Source organism: Trachypithecus francoisi, unplaced genomic scaffold (genome assembly GCF_009764315.1).
Source record: "Trachypithecus francoisi isolate TF-2019V2 unplaced genomic scaffold, Tfra_2.0 Lachesis_group17, whole genome shotgun sequence".
NCBI lineage: Eukaryota > Metazoa > Chordata > Mammalia > Primates > Cercopithecidae > Trachypithecus > Trachypithecus francoisi.
In genome coordinates, this window is record NW_022681462.1 from 25,481,478 (window position 1) to 25,507,931 (window position 26,454).

The window sequence follows — 26,454 nt, forward strand, 5'->3', positions numbered from 1 at the left end:
CTGTGGTTGGTTTAAAGCAGACGAAAGTAGTCATAATAAGGCCCCTGACTTCCAGAAGGTATGGTCCTTTCTAAGTTTCTGTCAAAGGGGCCAAATAGGAGTGTTGACCTAATATATAGATGACCTGATTGTATCTTTAGGACAAGAGCATGCATGTTAAGAAAGGTGAAGTTCAATCAATTGGTCTTCTAGGGTCTAGAAGCTAAAAGGTAGGATTTTTAGCTGTGGTCATCTAGGGCTGCCTGAAGAGAGGGTTCTAGATAATCAATTAGAAATATCCCAAGACCGAAGAGTTGAAGTTCAGCTGTGCCACAGGCATCCTGCATCCTTTGCTTTGATGCTTCTATGCTTGTGGAGTAACTTTCTTATCCTATTTGATCACTTGAATTCAGCCCTCTACCTGGAGGGTGTGCCCTGTAGACACGAGTGATGAACATTTGCTTATTCATGTATTATGTATTTTCTACTTGCTTACTAAAAGGATTTGGTGATTTGGTTCAGCTTTCAGTAAAAAGATTTCTAGAACAAGAGTCAAACTGGCAGAGATGATTACTGAAAAACTTGACAGGCCAGGTGTGGTGGCTCATGCTTGTAATCCCAGCACTTTGGGAGGCCAAGATGGAAGGATTGTTTAAGGCCAGGAGTTTGAGACCTGTCTGGACAACACAGTGAGACTCTGTCTCTACAGAAAAAATTAAACTAAAAAATCAGCTGGGTACGAGGGTGCAAACCTACAGTCTTAGCTACTTGGGAGGCTGCAGTGGAAGGATCACGAGCCCAGGAGTTTGAGGCTGCAGCCTAGGAGTTTGAGGCTGCAGTGAACAATGATTGCATCACTGCACTCCAGCCTGGGCAACAGAGCAAGACTCTGTCTCTAAAGTTAAACAAACTTGATGGAGCTCCAAGCTTCCTGACAGTCAAGGCAAAAAGGATAGCTCTCTTTGAGTCAGTCATTTTCATCCCATCGGCCTATAACAGGAAGCACAGTGTGTCTGGGCAGCCAGACTTTCTCCTGACACTAAACCCTACTGGGGACTGAATGGCTAGGGAAGCGTTAGTGAAAGACACAGCAGCTTTACACGGTGCAGTGGTCTGTATAGTCTTTCCTGTGAGCCCTTGATTAAAAGTGATAGAATTAAACCTGTGAAGCATTTCCTGGGGAGCTAATGTAAAGGTGTGAAGGTGAGGAACTTTCTGTTCTTGGAATTGGTAATTTCCCAGGGTCTTGGGGGCTTGTCCATGCCTCCTGAGCCTTTTCACACTGCTGTCTCTAAGTCAGCATTTATCTGCTGAGATGGCTGAGCTCCAAAACTATCCGCTTTGATTGCCGGTCTCTCAGGCCACTTAAATCGGTGACCCTTCCCATGGGCTGCCTTGTATTGTGCCTGACATTCTTATCTGACAAGATTGATCTCTCCACGCATTCTAGAGACACTCATTGGTCTATAATATGAGCCAACTTATTTGATATAAAGTCTAGAGAGCAGGGCTGTTGATTTCTTAAAATTTTTAAAAATTATAAAAAAAATTAATCACAAAATTTACCATTTTAATCATTTTAAGTGTACAATTTAGTGGCATTAAGTGTATCATTCACATTGCTGTGCAACTGCCACCACTATTCATTTCCAGAATTAATTTCTTTCTTTTTTTTTTTTTTTTTTTTTGAGAGGGAGTCTCGCTCTGCCGCCCAGGCTGGAGTGCAGTGGCCGGATCTCAGCTCACTGCAAGCTCCGCCTCTCGGGTTTACGCCATTCTCCTGCCTCAGCCTCCCGAGTAGCTGGGACTACAGGCGCCTGCCACCACGCCCGGCTAATTTTTTTGTTTTTTTTTTTAGTAGAGACGGGGTTTCACCGTGTTAGCCAGGATGGTCTCGATCTCCTGACCTCGTGATCCACCCGTCTCGGCCTCCCAAAGTGCTGGGATTACAGGCTTGAGCCACCGCGCCCGGCCCAGAATTAATTTCTTATAAAATTATGTTTCTGTACACTGTAGTGCTTTGTATATAATAGCTGTTCCATAAATGCCATAACATGGAAGATGTTGGGTTTGCAACAGTAGTCAGATTCAGGGATTGAATGATATGGATCTTACAGACTCAGACATTGAAATTTAAGGTTTCGTTTCTTCTACACTTCCCTTTTAAACCCCTTAAGGCACTAAAGGTAGGATCTGTAGTACTTTATATGAAAACTGTCAAAATTGGAATATTGCTGTCTTCTGGATGTAAATAATTTGATCAAGGCCAGGTTCCTACAGGGACCAGATGGGGTGGGCTCAGGATCCAGGCAATGGCACCAATCTTTCAGTTGCATTGGGCCTGCAGAATGAGATGGGTGCTTCTGGACCAGAAGAGTTGACATTCATCCGGGTGATCCATATTCTAGTTTCAACTGTGTGACCTGGGTTGAGGCTGCTCCCCGATGGGCCTTGGTTTCTCTGAGATCCCTTTCTTGTACTCACCTCCAGGCCATTGCTGGGCTCCCCCATACCTGGCCAGGACTGTGTCTGGCCCACCCTGCCCACTGCATACTTCAAAGTGGAGCCTCCATGAGTGTCCTCTTTTGTTCTCGCCATTCCTTGCTTTCTGACAGTGACACAATTTCCTCTCCTTTTTAAAGTGCTGATCTGGAAGAAAATGCAGGTACTTAAGGGGATGGGTGTTAATGGCTTCCCATTTTGGATATTATCTTAATTCCTAGAGAGTATGGGGTTAATTTCTCTTTAGGGCTTACCCTGACACCATCCCCAATTCTGTAGAGGAAGCGGGCATGTCAGACTGGTATGTTATGGGAAAAACTGAAACTGACCAAAATTACCCAATGAGGAAGCTCTAATCTAACCCTTGCTGAAGAGATATCAACTAACAGTGCTATCTCTTTCTGTCTAACACACGCCCTCTCTTCCGGGACTTCGCAGGTTGGCAGACGGGAAGGTAACCCGTTCCTCAGCCAGGCTTTGCTCTGCCCTGCCTCTGATTCCCCAGCCTGGAATGCCCCCTCCCCCTTTCCTCCTCTCTCCCAGATAGAGTTTTAAAGAGAAACAGCCTCGTCCACGCCTATCACAGAAAGAGAAGGAATAGTTTGGGGAAACAGCCTCTGCTTTGTGACTAAGGAGGGTTGAGAAATGTCTGATTGCCTGCAGGTGCCCCTGGGTGGAGAGAAGCCTTAGAAGAAAGAAGGGGTAGAAGGAAAGGGAAGGGTGATAGAGAACTCGTTTGTCCCCTGACTGTGTGTGGGGCTTTGTGGCGAGGAAACTGAGGTTCAGATTAAGAGTGAGTCCTCTAGTGTCGCACACCTGTATGAACGCTACCACTAGGATTTGCATACTGGTGTTGCTGATGCCAGAGCACTCCCATCACCACCACAAGCCACAAATCAAGGGTTGACCTGAATGAGTGTGCTTTGATAGTTTCCAGAAACTTACATCTCTTAACAACAAATGTAGGGTTCGTCTTCCCAACTCCCAGCAGTCTGGATCAACACAGGATTACTTCACAGGGACACACCTGGCCTAATATCTTACTCACCAATTCTTAAAGATCCCAGGTAGAAAAGTGGTATGCAGAGTTGATCAGAACAGGGCCAACCACGAGCACATTATTGGCATATTGGAAACCTGCCAGAAGAGAGGGGAAAGTGTTTGAGCCCCAGCTCTAGAGGTGTCATTTGGTTAGTCTGGAATGGATCCTTGGAATTCTTACTGTTTTTTTTGAAAGCTCCTCATGTGATTCTGATGTGCAGCAAGTTTGGAAACTCTTATCACAAGTGACAGGATGGAGATTAGGCAGAAGTATCAGAAAGCAGATTTATCTTTGATTGAGGAAACTCTTTGAAACAAGTAGAGCTGTTCAACAATGGAATTTAGAGAAATAGTGAGCCCCTCAGGCTTGGAAGTATTCAAACCTAGGCTGGATGACTAGGTGGAGAGAGACAAACTAGATAAACTCGAATACTATGTTTAGTGGGATTTTTGAACTAGTTACCCTAAGAGCCTTTCCTTTCTGAGGGTGAATACTTTTAAGCTGCATTCCCACTGCTGTGTGTACATCTGCTATCACCTGCTTGGCTTTCTCTCTTGACTTTGGGCCTGGTGCTCCCTCCAATGCTGGCACTGTGGGTGAAAGTTGGCAAGATTCTGAAAATTGCATTCATCTCCTTCCCAATCCAGGAAAATCATCTTTGTATGGTGGCTGCTTCTTGTTTCTGACTTCCGCTTCCCTTGGCTACCAACACAGCAGTGCCCACCAACACAGCAATGCCTACCAGGGCTGGGTGGGCTCCACTGGTGTGTTTAGGAAGCTGTGACATCAAGTGATTAATTATTAATTATCCCTTCCTGAGTGGCCCCAATAAGCTGGGTGAACACATCATCTCATGCCCTGGTGCCATCTATTCTCAAGTTTTGATAGTTCAAAGAGCTCCGATGTGAAAGAGGGAAAGTTTGGGCCAAGCTACTGGCCTGGGCACTTTTCCACTGTTTCATATCCTCTCTCTTAATCTCCTAATGCAATGGAGAGGAAACTAAGGTCCCGGGGTCATCCAAGAAACCACAGGGCAGGCAGGGAGTGCCCATCCACACTAAGAGGGGCCCACAGGACAGGCGAGGGTGGCTGTCCTGAGGGCCTGGCATTGGGGCCAGAGAGACCTCTGTGGAATCCCAGTTCTGCCCCTCATCACCCAAGTGATCTATAAAACGGGGTTACAGAAGTTTTACAAAGATAATGGAGAACAGGTCAGTAAAGCCGGAGGATGGTGCCTGACAGGTGAGAAATGCTTGAGGAATGTTTAGCCGCTGTAACTATCACCACTACTGCTTTCATCTGTCATTGAACACATGGAAGATGGTTATCTATGGGACAAAAGGCAAGGTGGATAAAGGGTGACCATTTAATTTGATTCTTCGAGGGTTAAGGATGAGAAGTGTCTGACTGGATTTCCAACAAGTCTTGAAGCAGTTTAAACATCGAAGATAAACTAAGATTGGCTGCTGTAGAATTAACTCTTTTGTGTGCACAACCTCATGCTTCTGGACATGATGATAGGACCTTTTAATGAGGTGGTACAGCCTCAGCTTCTCAGTGCAGGAACTCCTGCGCCCGTTGCAAACATCTGAAGCCTTCTATAGGGGGTGGAGTTGGCGGGGAGGTGGGGAGCATCAGTGAGGCTTCTGGGCCTCTCTTCTCTTTGGGAAAGTAGCGAGGTGGGAGTGTCTTTGTCAGGTGTCACCCTCATGACAATGTTCAGAGACATGTCTGCTGCCCTCAACCTGCTCGGTCACCCCTGTGGGCCTCACTCTCCACTGTCTGCCGTTCAGGCCTGCATTTGGAGATGACTGGACTAGAAGATGGCCTTTTGATGGATATGGCCAGCCTGTATTCACTGCAATGCTGTTTGACCTGCATAGAACCTGCTGTATCCAGGCAGGTAGGGGGCAGTCATCTAGCAGAGTGGACAAGAGCACAGACCAGCCAGACTGCTCTATCAAGCCAAGCATGGCCCGTTGTGTCTGTGTGACTTCCCCTTTCTGTAGAATAGAGGTGCTGACATTTCCTACCTCAGAGGGCTGTTCTAAGGATGGAATGAATAATGGGAGCAAACCTGGAGAACAGGATCTGGCGCAAAGCAGGAGCCACATGAGGGCTTGCCATTATTACAGTTGCCCATGAGTGCATCTCAGGCTTTTCCTGGATGTGGCCTCACATTGGCCTCTGGTCTGGGTAGCCCCAGACTTTGTACATTAACCCTGAGATGTGAAAGTTGTGAAGTAGCATTTCTGGGCCAGTCAATGTGTCACTGGATCTGGAGTGGGAGGCCTCTGGGGTGGTCAGTTGCCCTTAAACTAGGGTCATTGGAGATTGCTAGAGACTTGTCTGACACTTCACCAAAAAGAAGGGGGCTTGTCTAGTGTCAGGCTGAAGCTGCACCCTTTATCCTCCTGGGGAACCTCAAATGTCCTTGTGGGGGAGGCCCAGGCCTCCTCAGGAGCACCTTGGCTCCCAGATATTGTAGGAACTAGAGGTGCTACAGGGATCCAGCTTGTGGGATGGGGGGTGGGGGGCTAGTGGCCCACAGCCCTGGAGACTGAGGTAGATTCCAGGAGTTGGAAACAAGCTGGGCAATATAGCAAGACCCTGTCTCAATATAGCAAGACCCTGTCTCAATAATAAATTAATAAATAAAAGATTAAACAAAACAAGCAAGTGAGAGTTATCTGATGCTTCACATTCTCCTGGTTTAAATCTGGGAAAAGTTCATGGGAATGTATGTGGGAAACAGGTTCAGTGAAAGAGCTTGGGAGAGTTGCCTCCACCTGAGCACAGAGGCTGCGTTATCATTTACATAGAGCCTCTCCATTGTGCCAGGTACCGTGCCAGCCTCCAGGTATGCAAAGGTGAACAAGTAGACATTGTTCTTCTGGCCTTTGGTGCTTATGATTTGGACCCTAATAAATATTTAGTTCCAAATTGTGGATAGTCTTGTGAAGGGAAAAGCTCAAGTTCTTCGAATAACAGGGGGCCTGACTGTTGTGATCTGGAGGATGAGAAGAGGCCTCTATGGAGAGAGGCCTGAAGGACTGGTAGCAGATTGGCAGGGCATATACCTGGAGGGCCTGTGTGCATGAGCTCCAAGGCAGGGATGGGCAAGTTGGGGAAGTTGGGGAACTGAACCAGGGAGAGAATCTACACAAAGAGTGCAGACCTTACCATAAGGTTAGGAGGTGGGACCGGGCGTGGTGGCTCACCTGTTTGATCCCAGCACTTTGGGAGGCCAAGCCTGGTGGATTGCTTAAGTCCAGGAGTTTGAGACCAGCCTAGACAACATGGTGAAACCTTGTCCCTGCTGAAAAAAAAAAAAAAAATTAGCTGGGTGTGGTGGCACACTGCTGTAATCCCAGCTACTTGGGAGGCTGAGGCACTAGAATTGCTTGGTAGGCAGAGGTTGCAGTGAGCTGAGATTGCACCATTGCATTCCAGCCTGTGTGACAAGGTGAGACTCAGCCTCAAAAAAAAAAAAAAAAAAAAAAATCACACACACACAACAACAACAAAAAAATTAGCCAGACAAGGTGGCACCTGCCTGAAAGTCCCAGCTACTCAAGAGGCTGAGGTGGGAGGATCACCTGAGGCTGGCTGAGATCTCATCCCTGCACTCCAGCCTGGACAACTGGAGCAATACCCTGTTAAAAAAAAGAAAAAAAAAAGATTAGGAGGTGGCTAGAGGCCCGATTAGGAGGTGGGGCCCTGAAAGGATTTTGAGCTTTGTTCCAACGAAAAGCCCTGAAAGCCAGGGATCAGCTGGCTTTCAGGCTGAGTCTGGCTGGGCGTGGAAAGTGGATGGAAGAGGTAAAAGCCGAACTGGGGATTGTAGGAGTCCAGGAAAAAGGTGATGGCTACCTGGCCCAAGGTGAAGAGCAATGGGATTGATGTGACTGGCTGTGTCAGGTGCTAGGGGAACAAGAGATGAGGGTAATGAACCCTGGCTCCAGTGATGTTGTCACAGGCCTTCCGACTCAACCATTCTGAAAATAACTCTCCTCTGCCCTAATAGGCCTTTCCTCTGGTATGCACCAGTTCTCCAAAAATTAGGTCTATTTTTATAATTTTAATTTTTTTTTTAAGACAAAGCCCTGTCAAATTGGTTGCTACTAATGGTCTTTAATAATAACTTTCTATACATAACAGATTTTGTTCTTTTGAAGGGGTGAGTGGTGTTCCATGACATAGACCTATGCCATAATTTATTTAACTAGTGGTCTTTGCTCTTGTCTTCCTCCCCTTTCAGGTTGACCAGTATCTCTACCACATGCGCCTCTCTGATGAGACCCTCTTGGAGATCTCTAAGCGGTTCCGCAAGGAGATGGAGAAAGGGCTTGGAGCCACCACCCACCCCACTGCAGCAGTGAAGATGCTGCCCACCTTTGTGAGGTCCACTCCAGATGGGACAGGTGCGGCACCTGGGGGATGGCTCTAGCTGCTGCGTTACTCGGGGGTGATTTAGTTGGCTTTGTTCAGGGACCCAAATAACTCAAAAGCCTCAGAATCCAACCCTGGTTAAGGGAAGCATCCAGGGAATTGAATGGAAGGCTGTGTGACGGATGGACAGGAAGCTTGGGAAAAGCTTTGTTTAGTCACCTTATTTGGATACAGAATCCTTTTTTTTTGAGACGAGTCTCACTCTGTTGCCCAGGCTGGAGCTCAGTGGTATGATCTCCATTAGCCAGGATGACCTTAATCTCCTGACCTTGTGATCTGCCCGCCTTGGCCTTCCAAAGTGCTGGGATTTACAGGCATGAGCCACCGCGCCCAGCCCAGAATCCTTATTTTATGGTGCACCACCCAGCAAGTGATTTAATCAGGTAGGGGAAAAAGGATCATGGTGGAGATTCAAGTTGGAAAGGTCCAGTGGATTAGGGCTAGTCACTGAAGGCCTTGAATGCAAGCCTAAAACGTTTAGTCTTTGCAGTAGCCTTGGGGAATAAACGCAAGTTTTTCAGGGGTGTCTTGGTAACATTACGTCTTTGGCAGTATAGGTGGAGTGGAGGGGGAGCGAGGCCCGACTGGTAGAGCATAAGACATGGCCCTGGTGGGTGGTGGTGGGTGGGCAAAAAGAGGATTCAAGGGTGGGGCCTGGGTGTGGAGCCCAGCTGCCTGGGAATGGCAGCATCCCAGAGAAGGGGACCGAACAAAGTGTGTCAGAGCTTCTTTTTTTTTTTTTTTTTTTTTTTTTTTGTTGAGACGCAGTGGCCGGATCTCAGCTCACTGCAAGCTCTGCCTCCCGGGTTTACGCCATTCTCCTGCCTCAGCCTCTGGAGTAGCTGGGACTACAGGCGCCCGCCACCTCGCCTGGCTAGTTTTTTATTTGTATTTTTAGTAGAGACGGGGTTTCACCGTGTTAGCCAGGATGGTCTCGATCTCCTGACCTCGTGATCCGCCCGTCTCGGCCTCCCAAAGTGCTGGGATTACAGGCTTGAGCCACCGCTCCCGGCCGGTGTCAGAGCTTTTATTTAATCCTCATAATAGGTGTCTCCATTTTAGAGATGAGGTGCTTGTGAGGTCTATGAGGGGGTGGAGGGTGGGGGATAGGTACTCACATGGAGAGGGCAGGAGAGAGAGCCAAGGGGCAGCTGCCAGGGCAGAGGAAGAAGCAGGAAGCACAGTGTCCAAAAACCTAAGGGGGACGAGATCTCCAGGAAGCTGACAGGTCGCTGGTGAGGCATCTGCAGGGGCATTGTTGGGAGGGGAGTTAGGGGCAGGGTGTGGGTCAGGGCTTGCTAATGCCAAGTAAGTGCCTGTGCTATTTCCAGCACACGTGTGTCCTTGAGGCTCATCTCCCTAAGTGCCTCTAGGGACTGGATTTGTCTAATGAGACTGTATGGTTCCCAAAATAAGTGTTTGCTGAAGCCTTGGGACCCAGCCTGGACCCAATGCTGAGGGTATGACCTTGTTTAGGATTGTTTCCTGAGTGTGTTTCTTGGGCCTTCAAAGAGACCCTCGAGGTGAGGGGCCTCTTATCTCTTCCATGTCCTCTAGATTGGCATGTTTATCCACCACTCCCTCTGACTGTGACTGGAAACCACACCCATTTCTGAGATTTTTATTTGACATTCAGATAAATGTACTCCTGAAGGCCAGGGCCTTGTCTTTATTTCACCCAGCACTAGCACTAAGTAAGTACCCTAAATCTTTTCTAAATACATATGGGCTAAGGACTCTTCTGGGCACCTCAATGTATTAACTCATTTACTTTTCAGAAACCTTTATGGTAAGTACAAATTTTATCCACAATTTATAGATGAGGAATTTGAGGCTCGAATGTCAAAAAGTCGTCCAAAATCATACAGCCAGTGAGAGGCCGAGTTAGGAATCAAGCTTGCAGAAGTCGAAGTTCAGGCATCGGTACGACACGTGATGCGTTCTATGTGTTCATGTATGTGTTAGCCTGTGCACTTGGTGCTGGAGCACACTGCAAATGCTCAACTAAAATTTTTTGGAATGGAGTTGAGACTGATTGTTTAGTCTGTATTATAGGCAGGTGAATTAAGTTTGTTGGGGAGAACTAATTATGGGGCAAGCTTTCAAAATTCTCATTGCTTTCCTGAAGCTGGAGGCACCAAGACCTCCCATGCACTTTGAAGCTTGCACTGTTTGCAGCACATACTGGAATGTCTTACTCACTGAAACAAAGGAAGTGGCTCCTGGAATAATGGAGACCAGACTGCAGGAATCCCACACCTAATCCCTCCCTCCCCATCTGCAGGGGGTCCATAGGTTAGCTCCTCACCTCCATACTCTCTGGGACTCAGCCTTTGCTTTTGTAAAGTAAAGAGGTTGGATAGTTTTAGTCTGTTCTGCACATCTACTAGAACTAGTGTGCTAGTCTATTTACACAAATACATCTGAGATCCTGTAATGGGAGATAAACCCTTGATGTTCATTGGATGGTGTCTTAGTTCATTTTTGTGTTACTGTAAAGTGGAACATATGTATATATAACAACTCAGCAATTCCACTTCCAACTATATGCCCTGAACAGACTCCTGTATGAATCCACGGAGACATGGCCCAATAATGTTCATTACAGTGTTGCTGATAATGGCAGTGTATTGGAATTTTTTTTTTTCTTTTTAGGTGGAGTTTTGCTCTGTCACTCTGGTACAATCTCAGCTCACTGCAGCCTCTGCCCAGGTTCAATCGATTCTCCTGTCTCAGCCTCCTGAGTAGCTGGGATTACAGGCACCCACCACCACACCCGGTTTCACATAGTGAAACCCTGTCTCTACTATAATCCCACCTACTGTAATCCCACCTATAATCCCAGCTGCTTGGGAGGCTGAGGCAAAGAGAATCTCCTGAACCTGGGAGATGGAGGTTGCCGTGAGCTGAGATTGCGTCATTGCACTCCAGCCTGGGTGACAGAATGAGACTGTCTCAAAAAACAAACAAAAATAGATGAATTAAAAAAAAATAAAGTGGTCAGCATCAGGGCTTTCAAGTTTTGTTTTGTCAGTTGGGGGTATGAGTTATGGATTATGGCAGTGAAAATAGGTGACTCCTAAGTTGATACAGACTATCAAAAATGAAAATTCTCTGTTGTCAGCACCCTAGTGAAGTGCTGAGAGGAAAGGCCGAGGTGAAGTTGTGTTAGCGATTCCCTCCCATGTGCTCGCACACAGCCTGGGTGCCTGCCATTGCTGCTGGGGGTGAAACTGCATCCCTCTCCCACAGAAGGCTCGAGGCATTTGCTCCAGGGACACCTGTTCAGCGCCACCTTTCTCAGAACCTTCATTTCTCAGCCTGTTCATGACTAGTATTACTTTTCAAATCTGAAAAATCAAACCCCAGATCTAGAGGAAGGCAATCTTTAAATCCATAGCTTTCTAGCTTTTCTGGACTATATCTTCACATCAAGAAACACATGCATATAAATATTTATATGAAAGGAAATAAATTTGTGGACCAGAATTTATTCTTTTTTTTTTTTTTTTTTTTTTGAGACGGAGTCTTGCTCTGCCACCCAGGCTGGAGTGCAGTGGCCGGATCTCAGCTCACTGCAAGCTCCGCCTCCCGGGTTATGCCATTCTCTTGCCTCAGCCTCCCGAATAGCTGGGACTACAGGCGCCCGCCTCGTCGCCCGGCTAGTTTTTTGTATTTTTAAGTAGAGACAGGGTTTCACCGTATTAGCCAGGATGGTCTCGATCTCCTGACCTCGTGATCCGCCCGTCTCGGCCTCCCAAAGTGCTGGGATTACAGGCGTGAGCCACCGTGCCCGGCCCAGAATTTATTCTTAAACATGATGAAGTTGGGTTTGTCTTCTAGTCTTTAAGAAGGTTGTTAGTCGGAACCTACTAAATGTTTTTTTACCTTGCAGTTTGAAAGCCACTGCCTTAAATGATCCTTGGCCCAGTTTGGTTCTAGATTAGCATTTCATTTCTCGCTGGCATGAAATGTGTAGTTTCAGGACAGTGTGGGGTGAGAGGTGAGAATCAGAATTATAGGTTCAAATGGGTTTGAATTCAAGTTGTGTGCTCCAAAGCAATTTATGCTGTGATCCTCTATTTCCCCATTTGTGAAAAGGGGAAACTTCATGGGGATTGGTTTTCTGAGAATTAAGAGAGAATCAGATATGTGACTTTCTCACATATGCTACAAACACTCCTGCAGCCACAAACCACCACTGCAAAAGGCACGCTCATTGCCAAATTTACTAAGAAAAGGTATGTGAGTTAACCATCCTGGCTAACGAAGTGAAACCCCATCTCTACTAAAAATACAAAAAATTAGCCGGGCATGGTGGTGGGCGGCTGAAGCAGGAAGAATGGTGTGAACCCGGGAGGCAGAGCTTGCAGTGAGCTGAGATCACGCCACTGCATTCCAGCCTGGGCCACAGAGCGAGTCTTCGTCTCAAAAAAAAAAAAAAAAAAAGAATGTATCTGATGAATTGACAAATACACTTTTTTAATACAACCTCCATCAGAAAAGGGAATGCTTGTACACTGTTGGTGGGAATGTAAATAAGTACAGCCTCTATGGAAAACAGTATGGACATTTCTCAAAGAACTGAGAATAGAACTACCATTCCATCCAGCAATCTCACTATTGAGTATCTACCCAAAGGAAAAGAAATCATACCAAAAGGACGCCTGCACTTGTATGTTTATTACAGCACCATTCACAATAGCAAAGATGTGGAGTCAATGCCCATCAATGGACAGATGATGGGATAAAGAAAATGTGGTATATATACATAATAGAATACTGTTCAGTCTTAAAACAGAATGAAATAATGTGTTTTGCAGCATCATGGATGGAACTGGAGGCTGTTATTTTAAGTGAAACAGCTCCAAAGCAGACAAATACTGCATGTTTTCACTTATAAGTGGGAGCTAAAAAATGTCTCCACATGGACATAGAAAGTGGAATGATAGACAATGGAGACTTGAAAGGGTGAGGGTAAGAGGGTAGGGGCATGAGGGTAGGAGGGTGGGGGGCGGTGTGGATGATGAGAAATTACTTAACGGATACAGTGGGTGTTGGATACACTAAAAGCCCTAACTTCACCATTGTGCAGTATATCCATATAACAAAATTAGACTTGTATCTTATAAATGTATACAACTAAAAAAAACCTCCATCAAGACAGAGAACATTACCATCACCCCAGAAAGTTACCTTGAGCCCCTTCCCAGTCAGTCCCTGTTCCTGACCCCCCAGAGGCAATCACATCCTATTTTCCACATATATCAGAGTTGCCTGTTCCAGAACTTCACATAAATCGACTCATACAGTATTTGTTTTTTATGCAAGTCTTCTTTTACTTTTCATAATGTGGGATTTATCTGTGTTGTGTCTATCAGTGTCTTGTTCCTTTTGGTTGCTGATTTCATAGTATGATTAGAATCTATGATATGAATATTGATGGACACCTGGGCAGTTTCCACTTTTTGACTATTTGAGTAAAGCTGCTATGGACGTTATTGCACGAGCCCTTTTGTGGACACGTTTTTAGTTTCTTGTATAGTCAACTAGGAGTGGGATTACTGGGTCATTCATAGAGTTTGGTATACGTTTAATTTTTAGAAAATTGCCAGACCTTTTCCCCAAATTGTTGAACCATTTATACTCCCACCAATAATGTATGAGAGCTCTGCCTGCTCCATATCCTCAACAGCATTTGTTGTCTGTATGCCCTTGTTTCTTTTTTTCAGTGGAGAGTTGATTAAAGAAAGCATTCATTTGTGTTTGCCAGGAATCACACCATCTTGACCTCTCTGTAGGCAGCCCCTAATCTGTGCCACGACCCTGCGTGGGACTGTGGTACCAGCCCTAACACAGTTCTGTCAGGGGCCCCACCACACATAGGGGCCACACATAAGGGCCTGGCTTTCAGAGGACATTTCCATCTTAAAAGGGAATGTAGGGGCTGGGCGCAGTGGCTTACACCTGTAATCCTAGCACTTTGGGAGGCCAAGGTGGGTGGATCACTTGAGGTCAGGACTAGCCTGGCCAACATGGTGAAACCCCCATCTCTACTGAAAATACAAAAAATTAGCCAGTTGTGGTGGCGTGGGCCTGTAGTCCCAGCTACTCGGGGGGCTGAGACAGGAGACTCGCTTGAATCTGGGAGGCAGAGGTCGCAGCGAGCTGAGATCATGCCGCTGCACTCCAGCCTGGGCGACAGAGTGAGACTCCGGAAAAAAAAAAGGGAATGCAGGAAGAATTGATAGCATTTAATGAGCACCCATGGTGTCTGTACTAGGCCATTTACATAAATCTATTTTACTCTCTACAAAAACTTTACAAGAGAGTCATTCTCACTTTAAAAATGAGGCAACCAAGGCTAAAAAAGGATTGATGGTTGCCAAGGTCACCTGTGGTCAGATGTGATGGTGACGGTGATGATGGTGATGATAAAAATTGTAGACATTGTAAGTGCCAGGTACTGTGCTAAACGCTGTGTTTGAGCTATCTCATTTCTTATTGTCATCCAATGGTAGGTGAGCTGAACTCTACTTCACAGAAAAAGAAAATAGATTTGGAGCAGTTAGGCAACTTGGCCCAAAGTCACATAGTGAGCAAGTGGCAGCATTGGGATTGGAACTCGGCCAGCCGAATTGCTAATGCCTGGGCTTTTAAGCACGCCACCAGTGGCACATTTTATGTACCTTCCATGCTGCTAGCACAATGTATGGGTTCTTCTCTTACTAACCCAGGCCTAGTTGTTCAGTTCATTCAACATTCCTCTCCCAGGCTTGGTCCTCTGTGCAGCAGCAGTGTGCTAAGCTGCCTCATGCCCTGCCTTTGAAGCGTGAAAGTTGTACTGGGGAGATAAGGCCCATGTAGACAAAATAATTAGAGATATCGGGCCATATAATACAAGCACATGATATGATAAAGGGAGACCGGGCTGGTGATACGTTGCATGGAAGCTGGTTAAACCCGAAAGAAGCCCTTCTCTTGGTTGCTCTGCATTATATTAACTACTGTACAGCGGAGACATACGTCCAGAGCTAGCACACAGCAAGTTAATTAGTGGACTTACGTAGTCCAGGCAATATAAATTGAAGATTGTACTGATAGATAGCCTCAGTACAGCAGATGGCACTTAACATTGTCAGGCATTGTGCCAAATGCCTTACACTTCCTTGCATTGAATCTTGACAAGGTGCGTGTGTGTATGTATACATGTATATGTGTGTGTTTTCCTGTGTTCTTGTTCTGGGTTGTGGAGGGAGGTGCTGACTAGAATGAGGTTATCATAACCCTTTAAAAAAAGATGATGAAATCTGAGTGTCAGATTTCTAATAAATTGCCCAAAGCTACATGGCTAATACATGTTAGAGTGGGATTTGAACCCAGGTCTGCCTGCCTAAAAAGCTGAACACGCTCAAAGCCTACACAATATTGAAACGTAATCGTGTTTTAACCCTTTGAAGAGTGGTTTCACACCTGTGGGGCTAATTACACCTTGCTGTGACTGGCACCTATTTTGAACTTAAGAAACACTTCCTGGGTAAAAAAAAGCACCAGAGTGATGCTTTCCAAGAGGTGTCCTAGGAGCTTTGGGGTGCTAGTCATGTGTTTTACGTGTTCCACACCCCTCCCTTCAGTTGGAGCAGCTCTGTTTTTCTCTATTTTACGTTGCGGTATTTGGCCCACCAATTTTATTTGGAAATAAGCATTCTGTTGTGTTTGAAAACAAATGATGTAGAAGATCAGCTCACTCCATTCCTAGTCTGTACCAGACACCAGCATTAACTGTGATTCATTCAATGCCTTTAATGACACGGAGTGTTGAATACTTCTGTATGGCTGAGCTCTTGAATGGTGGCCAGCATTGCATTGTAATGGAGTAACTGGAATCCTGGGGGTTAAAAAGAGGCTGCCAGGTGTGGTAGTGATCATGGCGATTCTGGGTACATGGAAAATACGTGCCTTGAAACCTGTGTCTTGCCTCATTACCTGCTTAGGACTTGGAGATGTATCTTTTGCGTCCTCATTTCATTTGGAGTATATGCCATACATTCTCAGAGCAGTCCACTGTTGTGTGCTAGCAGGTGCTTGAAAACTAAAGGAAAGAAAACAAGATCCCCTCAACCCAGAGTCACCCCATAGAGAATGATTGGAATGTTCAGTGCAGTTACCTGGGGCCACTGGAAGTGCTATTGTAGGGCAGGAAGGGCAGGTCCCTTTAGGGGCATTAAGTTATAAATATGGGACAGTTCAGGAACTGAATGTGAAAGTATGTGTGTGTGTCTTTGACCCGACTCCAAGTTTATGGCTGCGTGCCTCAGGCATTGAGTGACAAGGAAGAGCTGGAGGCTGTATGGTTGGATCAAATACAGTCCAGCATTCTGATTCCTGAGCCTCTCCCAGTTTTGGCATTGAAAGTCCCATGTCATAGGAAACCTCTCCCTCCTGGGCAAACTGGGATGGTTGGCCACCCTCCATGGCCCTGGAGCCCATGCCCTCACTGCTGCTCAGCTCAACTACGGCAGCAGCCCCTGAGCTGCCTCCCTTGTGCTAGCCCTGCCCTCCACAGTGCCATTAGTCACTAGAGCCCTTTTGGAAACAGATCTGACCTTCTTAAGAATGAAAGAAAGTCCTTGGCAATGGTATTTGCTGTGCGCTTATAGCCATGTCACATGAGCCCTATGTTGTAGCCACTCTGGACATGCCATTTTTTGGCACCCACAAATTAGTGCCAATCGTAGTTATACCAAACCTCTGTCCTGCCTTGCTGGACACCAGAGCATGCCACAAACCTCCACGGCCTTGACAGGGAGAAAGGGAACAAGTACCTTGATAAGATCTATTAACGGAGGAATAATTACTGTGTTTCTTCTTTGGGTTTTTTTTTTGAGACAGAGTCTGGCTCTATTGCCCAAGCTGGGGTACAGTGGAGAGATCTCAGTTCACTGCAACCTCCACCTCCTGAGTTCAAGTGATTCTCTTGCCTCAGCCTCCTGAGTAGCTGGGATTACAGGGCTACACCACGATGCCCGGCAAATTTTTGTATTAGTAGAGACAGGGTTTCACCATGTTGGCCAGGCTGGTCTCAAACTCCTGACCTCAACTAATCTGCCCGCCTGGCCTCCCAAAGTGCTGGGATTACAAGCATGAGCCACCGCATCCGGCCTGTGTGTTTCTGTATGTTCACATACAACATAGTCCATGTTTCACGTAAGCGTTACAATCCCTGTGCAACGTCGGAATTATGAATCCTGTTCTACAGGTGAGGTGAGAGAGCCCTGTGATGTGCCCACACCATACAGGTAGTGAAACCACTGAGCTGGAATTCAAAACGAGGCCTGCCCACCTGTCTGAGGTCCACTGCTCTGTGGGAGCCTCTCATGCGTGGGCATTAGGAGAAGGTCCATCTCAGGACTGCCGAGTCACAGTGCTAGGCCTGCCTCAGATTCCGGGCTTGGAAGGAATGCAGTCCTTGGTTATGGTGGTTGTGGCTTCCTATGTGTGTGGAGGAGAGCTGCAGGGAGGAGGGGTGTCAGGGAGTGTGTGTTCCAGAGGAGTCCTGTAAGCAAAGGAAGAGAGGACCTCCCTCCTGGGAACAGGGTTATCAGCAATACTTTATTATTTGTGTTTTCCCTTCAGTCCATCAGAAAATCCTGCACACCACCCGTTCTTGGTGGAACTGTGGCCTCTGGTGAGTCCAGCTGGGCTGGCCTCAGATGACGACCCACCGGGGCAGCCTCGCTGCCTTAGTCCCCTGTGGTCACTGATTCAGCGGATCGCGTGTATCCTGGACTTGAGAGTGCTGATAAGGCAGTTCATCTTTGATATCCCTTTCATCCCTCATGACAGCCACCACATTGCGTTTCCTAGAATTTGGCTGAGTTCCCACTACTGGGGAAGGCTCAGGGCTGGAGTGTCTGGAAAAGTCAACCATGGCCGTGAGACAGGCAGGCTAACCCCAGATGAGGGCGATGTTGCTGTAGTTAGCCCGCAGCTGTAGCTAGGGGTGGGGCCACCTGTAGTCACTGGGCAGGAAATGGAAAAGTAGTGCCCCTAAGGAGGAATGCTGTAGTCACTGGAGCTGATTCCAGTGACTTTTCTTGGACAGGTTTCTGCAATCCCTTCTGCTGTCGTTGGCCTGGGACACTCAAGTGAGGCTGTGGGACAGGGCTTGCCAAGAGCCTGGAGAGAGAGTACCTAGTACTTAGTGAGTATGTCCTGAGTTCTTGGTCCCGCACCACACTTGTCTAATTTTTCCCCTCACAGCAACCCAATGAGATGCGATGTTCCCATTTTAGAGATGAGGCAGCTGAGGCTCAGAGGCTCAGGAACTTGCCTCTGCTGGAAAGTGGCCGGGGTTCTGGAGCAGGTGATGTGGACTCCAGAGCCAGTCTCCGTGTGTCACACTGCCTGACACACTTCTGCTTGTGTGGTCTCTGGTGGATGATATCTACCCTTTTTCCCCTTGGGACCCTGGGGACTGTGAGTGATGCTCTCAGGGAGCTGGGCAGATGTGGCTTTTCTCAGGGCCTAAGTGCTGGAGGTGCTGAGTGGATCTGGGTGTAAAACAGACATTCTTGGGTTATTGAGTCAGAGCCTCTCCCTGACCTCTGACCTGTTCCGCTTCACTTCAGTGCTGTTCTCCCACCGGGAATGGGGTTGAGTGTTGACAAACATGCCAATAAGTGAACCCCTGGGGAAATTAATTGCCTTGTATCCTTTGAGAAGGTTGTGGCAGGGCAGCAGAAGACTGGCGGTGCTGCTCGCGGTTGGCAGTCACCTGGGGATGCGCCTTGCCTGCTCCACCAGCCCCTGTCCCGCTGCAGGCTCCGCGCCTCTTCAGCACTTTCATTCTGTGCCACACAATGGGGTCCTTCCCCATAGTTGGTGGTATTATCACCCAGGATCTGGATGTTTCCTGTCTACACTGCTGTTTCCTGGAGGGTAGGAACTGCACCTTCCCAGTGACACATGACAGTCTTCACCCATCTGTGTCTGTGGCTCCTTTCTGGAGTCTCACTTGTCCTCTCTCCTGCTCTCTCAGAGCTTTTCTGTGGCATGAGTGACCTGACTCTTGTCGTACATATATGCTCTGGGGTCAGCGTTCTTTTGCATTCTAATAAGCCTGAGATCCTTTGAGGGGGCACTTGCTTGGCTTATTCACCAGGCCTCTTAGTTTGTAGTGAATTGGACCTCATTCTACTCCATTACTTTACCCCTTTGATCTTGCTGCAGGACATGGGCCTCATAATATGCAAACATTAGAAAGTGAATTTAGTACTGCAATTGCAATACGCAAACATTATATGCAAACATGATATACAAACATTAGAAAGTAAATTTAATACTGTGATCGCAATTTGGTGTTCTGGGGGTAGGAGGAACAGGAGGGAGGCATGGACCCCTGGCATGGGGCTTGCTGAAAGCACTGAGGAGATAGTCAGCTCTCAGGAGGGGTGAGCACATCGTTGGATGTAACTGTCTTATTGTTGATTGAATTATAAAAGTAATGCATATGTGATGGAATACTACTCAGCCATAAAAAGGAACAAATTAATGGCATTCGTAGCAACCTGGATAGGACTGGAGACCGTTATTCTAAGTGAAGTAACTCAGAAATGCAAAACCAAACATCATATGTTCTCACTCATAATTGGGAACTAAGCTATGAGGATGCAAAGGCATAAGAATAATACAATGGACTTTGGAGACTCAGAGGAAAGGATGGGAAGGGAGCGAGGGGTTTAAAAAAAACTACCCCATGAGTTTCTGGTTTTAATAAAGCTCTTGAGAATTAAAAAAATAACAATAATGTAAAGGTGTATGGCATGAAATTAGACTATATATAATGTCTGTAGAGATAAGTGAATCGCACTGGCCACCCCTTACCCACAGATATTCCTGGAGGGACTTGGAGTTTTGAGTCTTGGTGGTTCCTGGAAGAGTTTTGCCCAAAATTAATAGTGGCCCTTCCTTTCTCTGCAGAACACGGAGAGTTCCTGGCTCTGGACCTTGGAGGTACCAACTTCCGTGTGCTTTGGGTGAAAGTAACGGACAATGGGCTTCAGAAGGTGGAGATGGAGAACCAGATCTATGCCATCCCCGAGGACATCATGCGAGGCAGTGGCACCCAGGTATGACCCTTCTCTCAGGGTGGCCCTTGGTGACAAAAACTTCCTTGGGATGTTCTTTCTGCACTTTCTCCAGCCGCTCCCAGTGTTTGGATAGGCAGTCATCCAAGACACTTGTGGATGCCAGCACAGCTGTAAGGGCTCCCTCTCGGCCGGAGCTCAGGCTGTTCTGGTTGTATTTTATACCCAACATGTACTCGTATTAAAAGGAGTGACTAGAGAAGAAGCATTAAATCCAAGTAAGGCACTGTTCAGTGTTGTCACATCTTGGGCCTCAGGACTTGGAAGAGGTCAAGCCCTCTGACTCCTGGTCTGCTGTTCTCTCTCCCACACAAGGCTCCCTCCTGGGAAAGGAATTTCTGACCATGAGTAGAACACGCGGGGGAGATATTTTTAGACTCATTGTGTCTTTGGGGTGGCCTTGAGGTAAACCTGCTTTCCTTGTTATCATGCTGGGGTTGGAGAAGGGAGGCTGCTTCCCTAGGGCTGTGGGCATTTGAGCTTTACCGAAGTTGTCACGTGTCTCCAGTATAACATCAGGAGGGACACAAAGGGTAGAGGCCCTTCCACTGCCTCTCCTATGCCTGCACCAAGCTGAGGTATTAAAGAAGTTGGTCCCTGTATTCAGGCACTCTAGCTCTGTGATTCTGGGCAGATGATAGGGCTTGGCAGAGCCTCAGCTTATTCATCTGTAAAAAGGGATGATAGTATACAGATTATGGTGTAGATTAGAGGAGATGATACCTGTTAAGTATTTGCTTACTGCTGGTGCATAATCTAGTGCCCTGTTTTTTCACAGGGGTTTTTGTCTGTTTATCTAATAGCTTCTTGTGCTATCACTCTCTGTGGCTAGTAAATGTATTGTTCCCTGTTGGGGCATATGGTTGCCTTTTCTTCCCATTGCCTCAATCTCCTGCCTTGGGCCACATCCCCCAGATGATAAATATTTAAGAAACAAGATTAAGACAAAACCAACAAACAAAATAACATCTGAAGTTTGGCTGTGATTATGTAAAAGACTTGTAACTTTTACATAATGATGTGTTAGGTGGATTTTTAAGTTTTACAAGAACAACACCCTCCCTGTTGCTTGAACCCTGACAGCATGCAGGGCCCAGGCACCTTGCAGTCCCTGCAGCATCATCCTTAGAGCCTGGCAAGGACAATGAAGTGCATCGCTGCCAATTGAGAAAAAGAATCCATTTTAAACATTCAAGATGTGAGTGAAGTTTTTTTTAAAAAACTTAACCTTAATCGCTCAGACCACCTAGTTAGAGGGTATCAAGAAAATCTACTCTCATGCAATATATAAGCAAAACATTTTAGTCTGGATTAAAAACAAAAAACAACTATGAGACCCACCTTGAAGAACATTAAAACTGCTGGGATGTTAGAAAGATTTTGAGTAAGTGGAAAAAATGCTATCTAAAAATGAAACAGAAAGAAAACTAGAAGAAAATATAGGTATCTTTGATCCTTAGGAATAGAAAGACTACTATGTACCTAAAAGCAGCAGAAAACACTTGGAAAAAAGGCTGAAAGGAAGTTCATTGTGGCTATTTTAGTAGTGGAATTACTGGTGCTATGTTTTCCCCATATTCCCCCCCTTTTTTGGTATTCGGTATCAGTATTTTACTTAAAGGAAAATAAATGGATTGTAAAAATACAATTTAGTTGAAACTAAGAACAAATGTTGAAATCCCAAACTTGCAAAGGTTTTTGAAGAATTGTGAACCTGGGCAATGGGGGTCCCTGGGTAAAGTCTGTCGTCCGGCACGTTAACTTCTCCTGAAGACCAGTGGATTGCAAACCTGAATATCAGCCACTTAAGATTTTAAAAGTATATCTTGTGGAAAGGGAAGTGAGGAGGTTTTCAGACCAGTAAGGAAAAGGAAACCATTTTAATTTCATAAAATGATGCCCTTTGAGCCTTTTTATGACAGGAAGGTGTTAACTCTTTCTCTGCATCTTACCCTTAGATCCTCCTCAAAGAGGACGAGATAGTCTTTCAATTCAAGGAAGCAGAAGGTCTCCTCTTCTCACCTGAGAAAAGATGTAGGTTCTTTGAACCCAGCACTAGCCAGTGGAACTTCTTGCAGCAATGGAACTGTCTTCTGTCTTCCCTGTGCAATGTGATAGGTACTGACCCTGTGACATCGAGCCCTTGAAGTGTGGCTGGTGTGACTGAGGAACTGAATTTTTAAGGTCTTTTCTTTTCTTTTTTTGAGACAGTCTCATTCTGTCACCCAAGCTGGAGTGCAGTGGCACCATCCTGGCTCACTGCAACTTCTGCCCCCCAGGTTCAAGCGATTCTCCTTCCTCAGCCTCCCGAGTAGCTGGGACTACAGGTGTGCACCACCAGGCCCGGCTAAATTTTTTGAATTTTTAGCAGAGACAGCTAATTTTTTGAATCACCATGTTGGCTTTGAACTTCTGACCTCAAGTGATCCACCCGCCTTGGCCTCCCAAAGTGCTGGGATTGTAGGCAGCAGCCACCGCACCGGCCTGTTTTAAAAGTTCTAATTAATTGACATAGCCACAGAAGGCCAGTGGCTACTGTATTGGGCAGAGCAGTATTTAATGCTTCTTTGCGGCCTCTTTTTCTCTACCTTCCTATGTTAGGAGCGCAATTGGAAGGAAAGCAGTGATCAGAGCTGGGGGAGGAGAAACCATTTTGCTTTTCCCCCTTCTAACCCCCTCTCTTTGCACAACTTCTGCAACTCTCTCTTTTTTTTTTTGGATAAAAACTATTTGTACTAAAGATCATTTTGACTAGAGTACCAGGAAGAAGGTGCTGGAAATTTGTTTAATATACGTATCATATAATTCAACTCCAGTCACCTTCCCGACAGAATAGAATTTGCTGAATATTTCCCTATTTTCATGTTAAAATACTTGAACTCTGTTCAAGGGAGTTGGCTCACCTGCACTGGTGATCCCCATGGCAAGAGAGCCTTGTCCTCCCCAGCCTTTGCTCTTGAAAATGTTTTGGTTTGGAGGTCGAAGGTTCAGCCTCAGCTGTTGTTAACTTTGCATGGGATCAGACAGAGGGACAGACAGAATGGATGTGGGAAGTTCAGTTAGATCTGGCCATCTTCCAAATTGTGGTGGCCTTGTCTTCCTGGGTCCCTCCTGCTGACCATACCCTAGGCATCAGGAGAGCCAACAGGTCTGTCAACTTCCCTCTCCCAGCCTCTCAGTTCCTTTATAAATGTAAATACTTTCTGTAGTTTGGCATAGTGGTTCTCAAACTACTGTTCCAGGATCACCTGGAGGGCGGAGGCCTTGCTAACAGATGGCTGGGTCCCACCCCCAGAGTTTCTGCTACAGTCAGTCTGGGGGGGCCCTAGACCCTAGAATGTGCATTTCTAACATGTTCCCAGGTGATGGGGCTGAGGTTGCTGCTCCAGGAGCACACTTTGAAAAGCCACGGTTTAGTTGAATCTTCTTACTCCTTCCTGGATAGGAAAAGGATAGCTGTCCTCTTACCCACCTTGGCTTTTAGATTTTGCCACGTAGTCAACCTGGCCCTTGGAATCTGCCCAGCCTCTTTGGCCTATGCTTACTTTTTACACCAGAATGCCTCTGGTCTCAGCCCTCAAACACCTAGAGGGGTCAGCAGCTTCTCTTTGAGGGTGTAGCGGGGGCAAGAATGAAGCCAGGAGATTGTGGGCTTTGGAGCTGATTGAAAGCCTGGTTTATTGTGAATACTGCTTTCCTAAGGCTTAGGAGCTCTGGGTCCTGCACAGTGAGTGTGTGTGGTCATGGTTGTGAGGCTGCTCACCCACAAAACGCTATTTATTTCTCAGCGCTCTTCATGAACTTACTGGATGTTCTGTTTAGAAAGTTAGAAAACAAAGATAACTTCTTTGAATTGCCCTCAGATTAGTTTTCTAGAATGGAGAAGAAAATGTAAAAATTGCTTGTTTTTGTTAAGTTGGTTCATAGAATGCCAACAGACAATGTTATCCCCGCAAACCACCCCCCACCCCATCACCAGAGACAGGGATACTAAAATACTTCTTGGCAGCAAGATAGGCTGGCCTTTCTGGTATGGTCGTCAACTGGGCATCCATGTCAATGGGTTTCTGACAGGGCCACCAAAGAATGTTCTGTTCCCCAGGCAGGCAGTGACTTTCTGATTAATGTTGGCCATGATTTCCCCTACCTCACAGGGTTATCTTGACAGCAGTTTAGATAAATGGCTTAAGTAGAGGACAATATTTAGTGGGCAAAAACTAATGTTAAGCCTTTATATGTATTGACTCATGTACTCCTTTTCATAACTCCATGAGGACAGGTCCAGTTATAATTCCCTTTTTGTAGATGAGCAAATGAAGATATCAGAGGAGATAATGGGTTTTGCACACATTCAGCTAGTTACGTGCTGAACCAGAAGTGCATGCCCTTAATCTCTATGCTGTTCGACCTCTCTGCTTACCACCCTGTCGTGTGTCCTTAGCTGTTTGACCACATTGCCGAATGCCTGGCTAACTTCATGGATAAGCTACAAATCAAAGACAAGAAGCTCCCATTGGGTTTTACCTTCTCGTTCCCCTGCCACCAGACTAAACTAGACGAGGTAAGATGGGCTCTTTGGACACTTTTGTTGGGGCTGGGAGGGCCGAGAGGGACTTCTGAGCCACCTGCTGTGGTGTTGGTGGTAGCACTGGAGGATTGTGGAGATGAAGTTCTGCCTCTCTGGGTGACTGTGTATGTCAGTGTGGGGGCTGGTGAAGAAATATTTGGGGGGTTGGGAGTGCTCTTTATCACTCTGTCTCCCACACACATTGCACAGTATCCTTATCCCATCCACAGTGAGAACTCAGGAACTCCCCAGTCTAAAGTGTTGTGATAAAGACACTTGGAATAAAGATGCTTGGAGAGTTACTGATGTAAGGAAACAAGTACAGTCATGTATTGCTTAACAATGGGGACATGTGCTGAGAAATGCTTTATTAGGTGATTTCACTTATGTGTAAACATCATAGAGTGCACTTACACAAACCGAGATGGTCCAGACTACTACTACACACCTAGGCTGTATGGGACTGCCTGTTACTCCTAGGCCACAAATCTGTATAGCATGCTACTGTACTGAATGCTATAGGCAATTGTGACACAGTGATATCTGTGTATCTAAACTAGGCAATAGTAACTATCGAGCTCTATTATAATCTTGTTACCACCACAGTATACACAATCTGTCATTGACTGAAACATTGTTATGGGGCACGTCACTGTGTCTTGTAGTGATGGTTGTCCTGAGTTTCTTTTTCCTAGGCTAGCCAGGAAGTAATACAAATATTCAACCACGACTTTATCCCAGTGGCAGAGGTCTCTGCCAATGACGGAGGTTTGAGGGGTATGGTGTGAGTTTCAGTTTTAGTAGGAAATCAGTATTCACTCCTTGGTCCTTTTCCAGAGTTTCCTGGTCTCATGGACCAAGGGATTCAAGTGCAGTGGAGTGGAAGGCAGAGACGTTGTGACTTTGATCCGGAAGGCCATCCAGCGGAGAGGGGTGAGTAGGGTGGCAGGAGCTTGGGGTCTGTGGGCTTTTCTGGGTCCACCCTGAAGACTCCTTGAATGTCCTTGACTCATCATGATCTGCTTGTGTGGAGCTTAAGGAGAGGTTCTCGTTTCCCTGACACAAGTACTCAATAATTTTGCATATGATCTGCTGCTTTGGGGGTTTTTAGATTATTGCAATGGATAAATAATCTTAGCCTTGGCACAAGAAAAACTCTTTAGTTCTTAACCTGAAGAAGACTTGAATATCATTTCTAAGTAAGAAAGTTGGAATGATGTTGACATGGGGGTGGAATGGTACAGAGAGAGAATCAGTTAAAAGTCTTATTACAGGAGGAGTTCTGGGGAGGGAAGGGGAAGAGAGAGGGAGAGGGAGAGGGAGAGAAGGAGGAGGTAGAAGAGGAGGAGTGATGTACAGCTGGTGTTAGGAAAGTTGCCTTCTGTGATTATGAAGGTCAGAGCCCTCCCTTTTATCTCCACAGGACTTTGATATCGACATTGTGGCTGTGGTGAATGACACAGTTGGGACCATGATGACCTGTGGTTATGATGACCACAACTGTGAGATTGGTCTCATTGTGGGTGAGTGAATACTGGGCATGAGGGCCCGTGCTGGCCAAGAGATGGGGTTGTGGGCCGGAAAGGGAGAAGGGGCCCATCGGTTGGTTGTTCCTTTGGTTCATATTAGGAGATAATAGTCCAATCACTTTGGAGAGCTGAACAGGGACTCATGGAGTTGGGGGTGGCAGAAGATTAGACCATGTATTGTGATACTCCCAGAGTCCGCAGTGAGAAATCCCAGCCACCCTGGCCGGGCAGTCT

The 26,454-nt window shown here is 46.4% G+C and overlaps 1 protein-coding gene across 2 annotated transcripts in view; it reads left to right on the forward strand.

The window, feature by feature from the left end:
* The window catches only part of HK2 (hexokinase 2), a 58,836-nt gene that overhangs the window by 12,412 nt on the left and 19,970 nt on the right, over positions 1-26,454 (forward strand). For both annotated transcript variants that reach the window (XM_033175239.1, XM_033175240.1), the window contains exons 2-6: positions 7,785-7,947; positions 19,958-20,106; positions 24,566-24,685; positions 25,529-25,624; positions 26,115-26,214. In XM_033175239.1, coding sequence (XP_033031130.1) covers positions 7,785-7,947; positions 19,958-20,106; positions 24,566-24,685; positions 25,529-25,624; positions 26,115-26,214 — 628 coding nt within the window. The remainder of the gene's footprint in view (positions 1-7,784; positions 7,948-19,957; positions 20,107-24,565; positions 24,686-25,528; positions 25,625-26,114; positions 26,215-26,454) is intronic.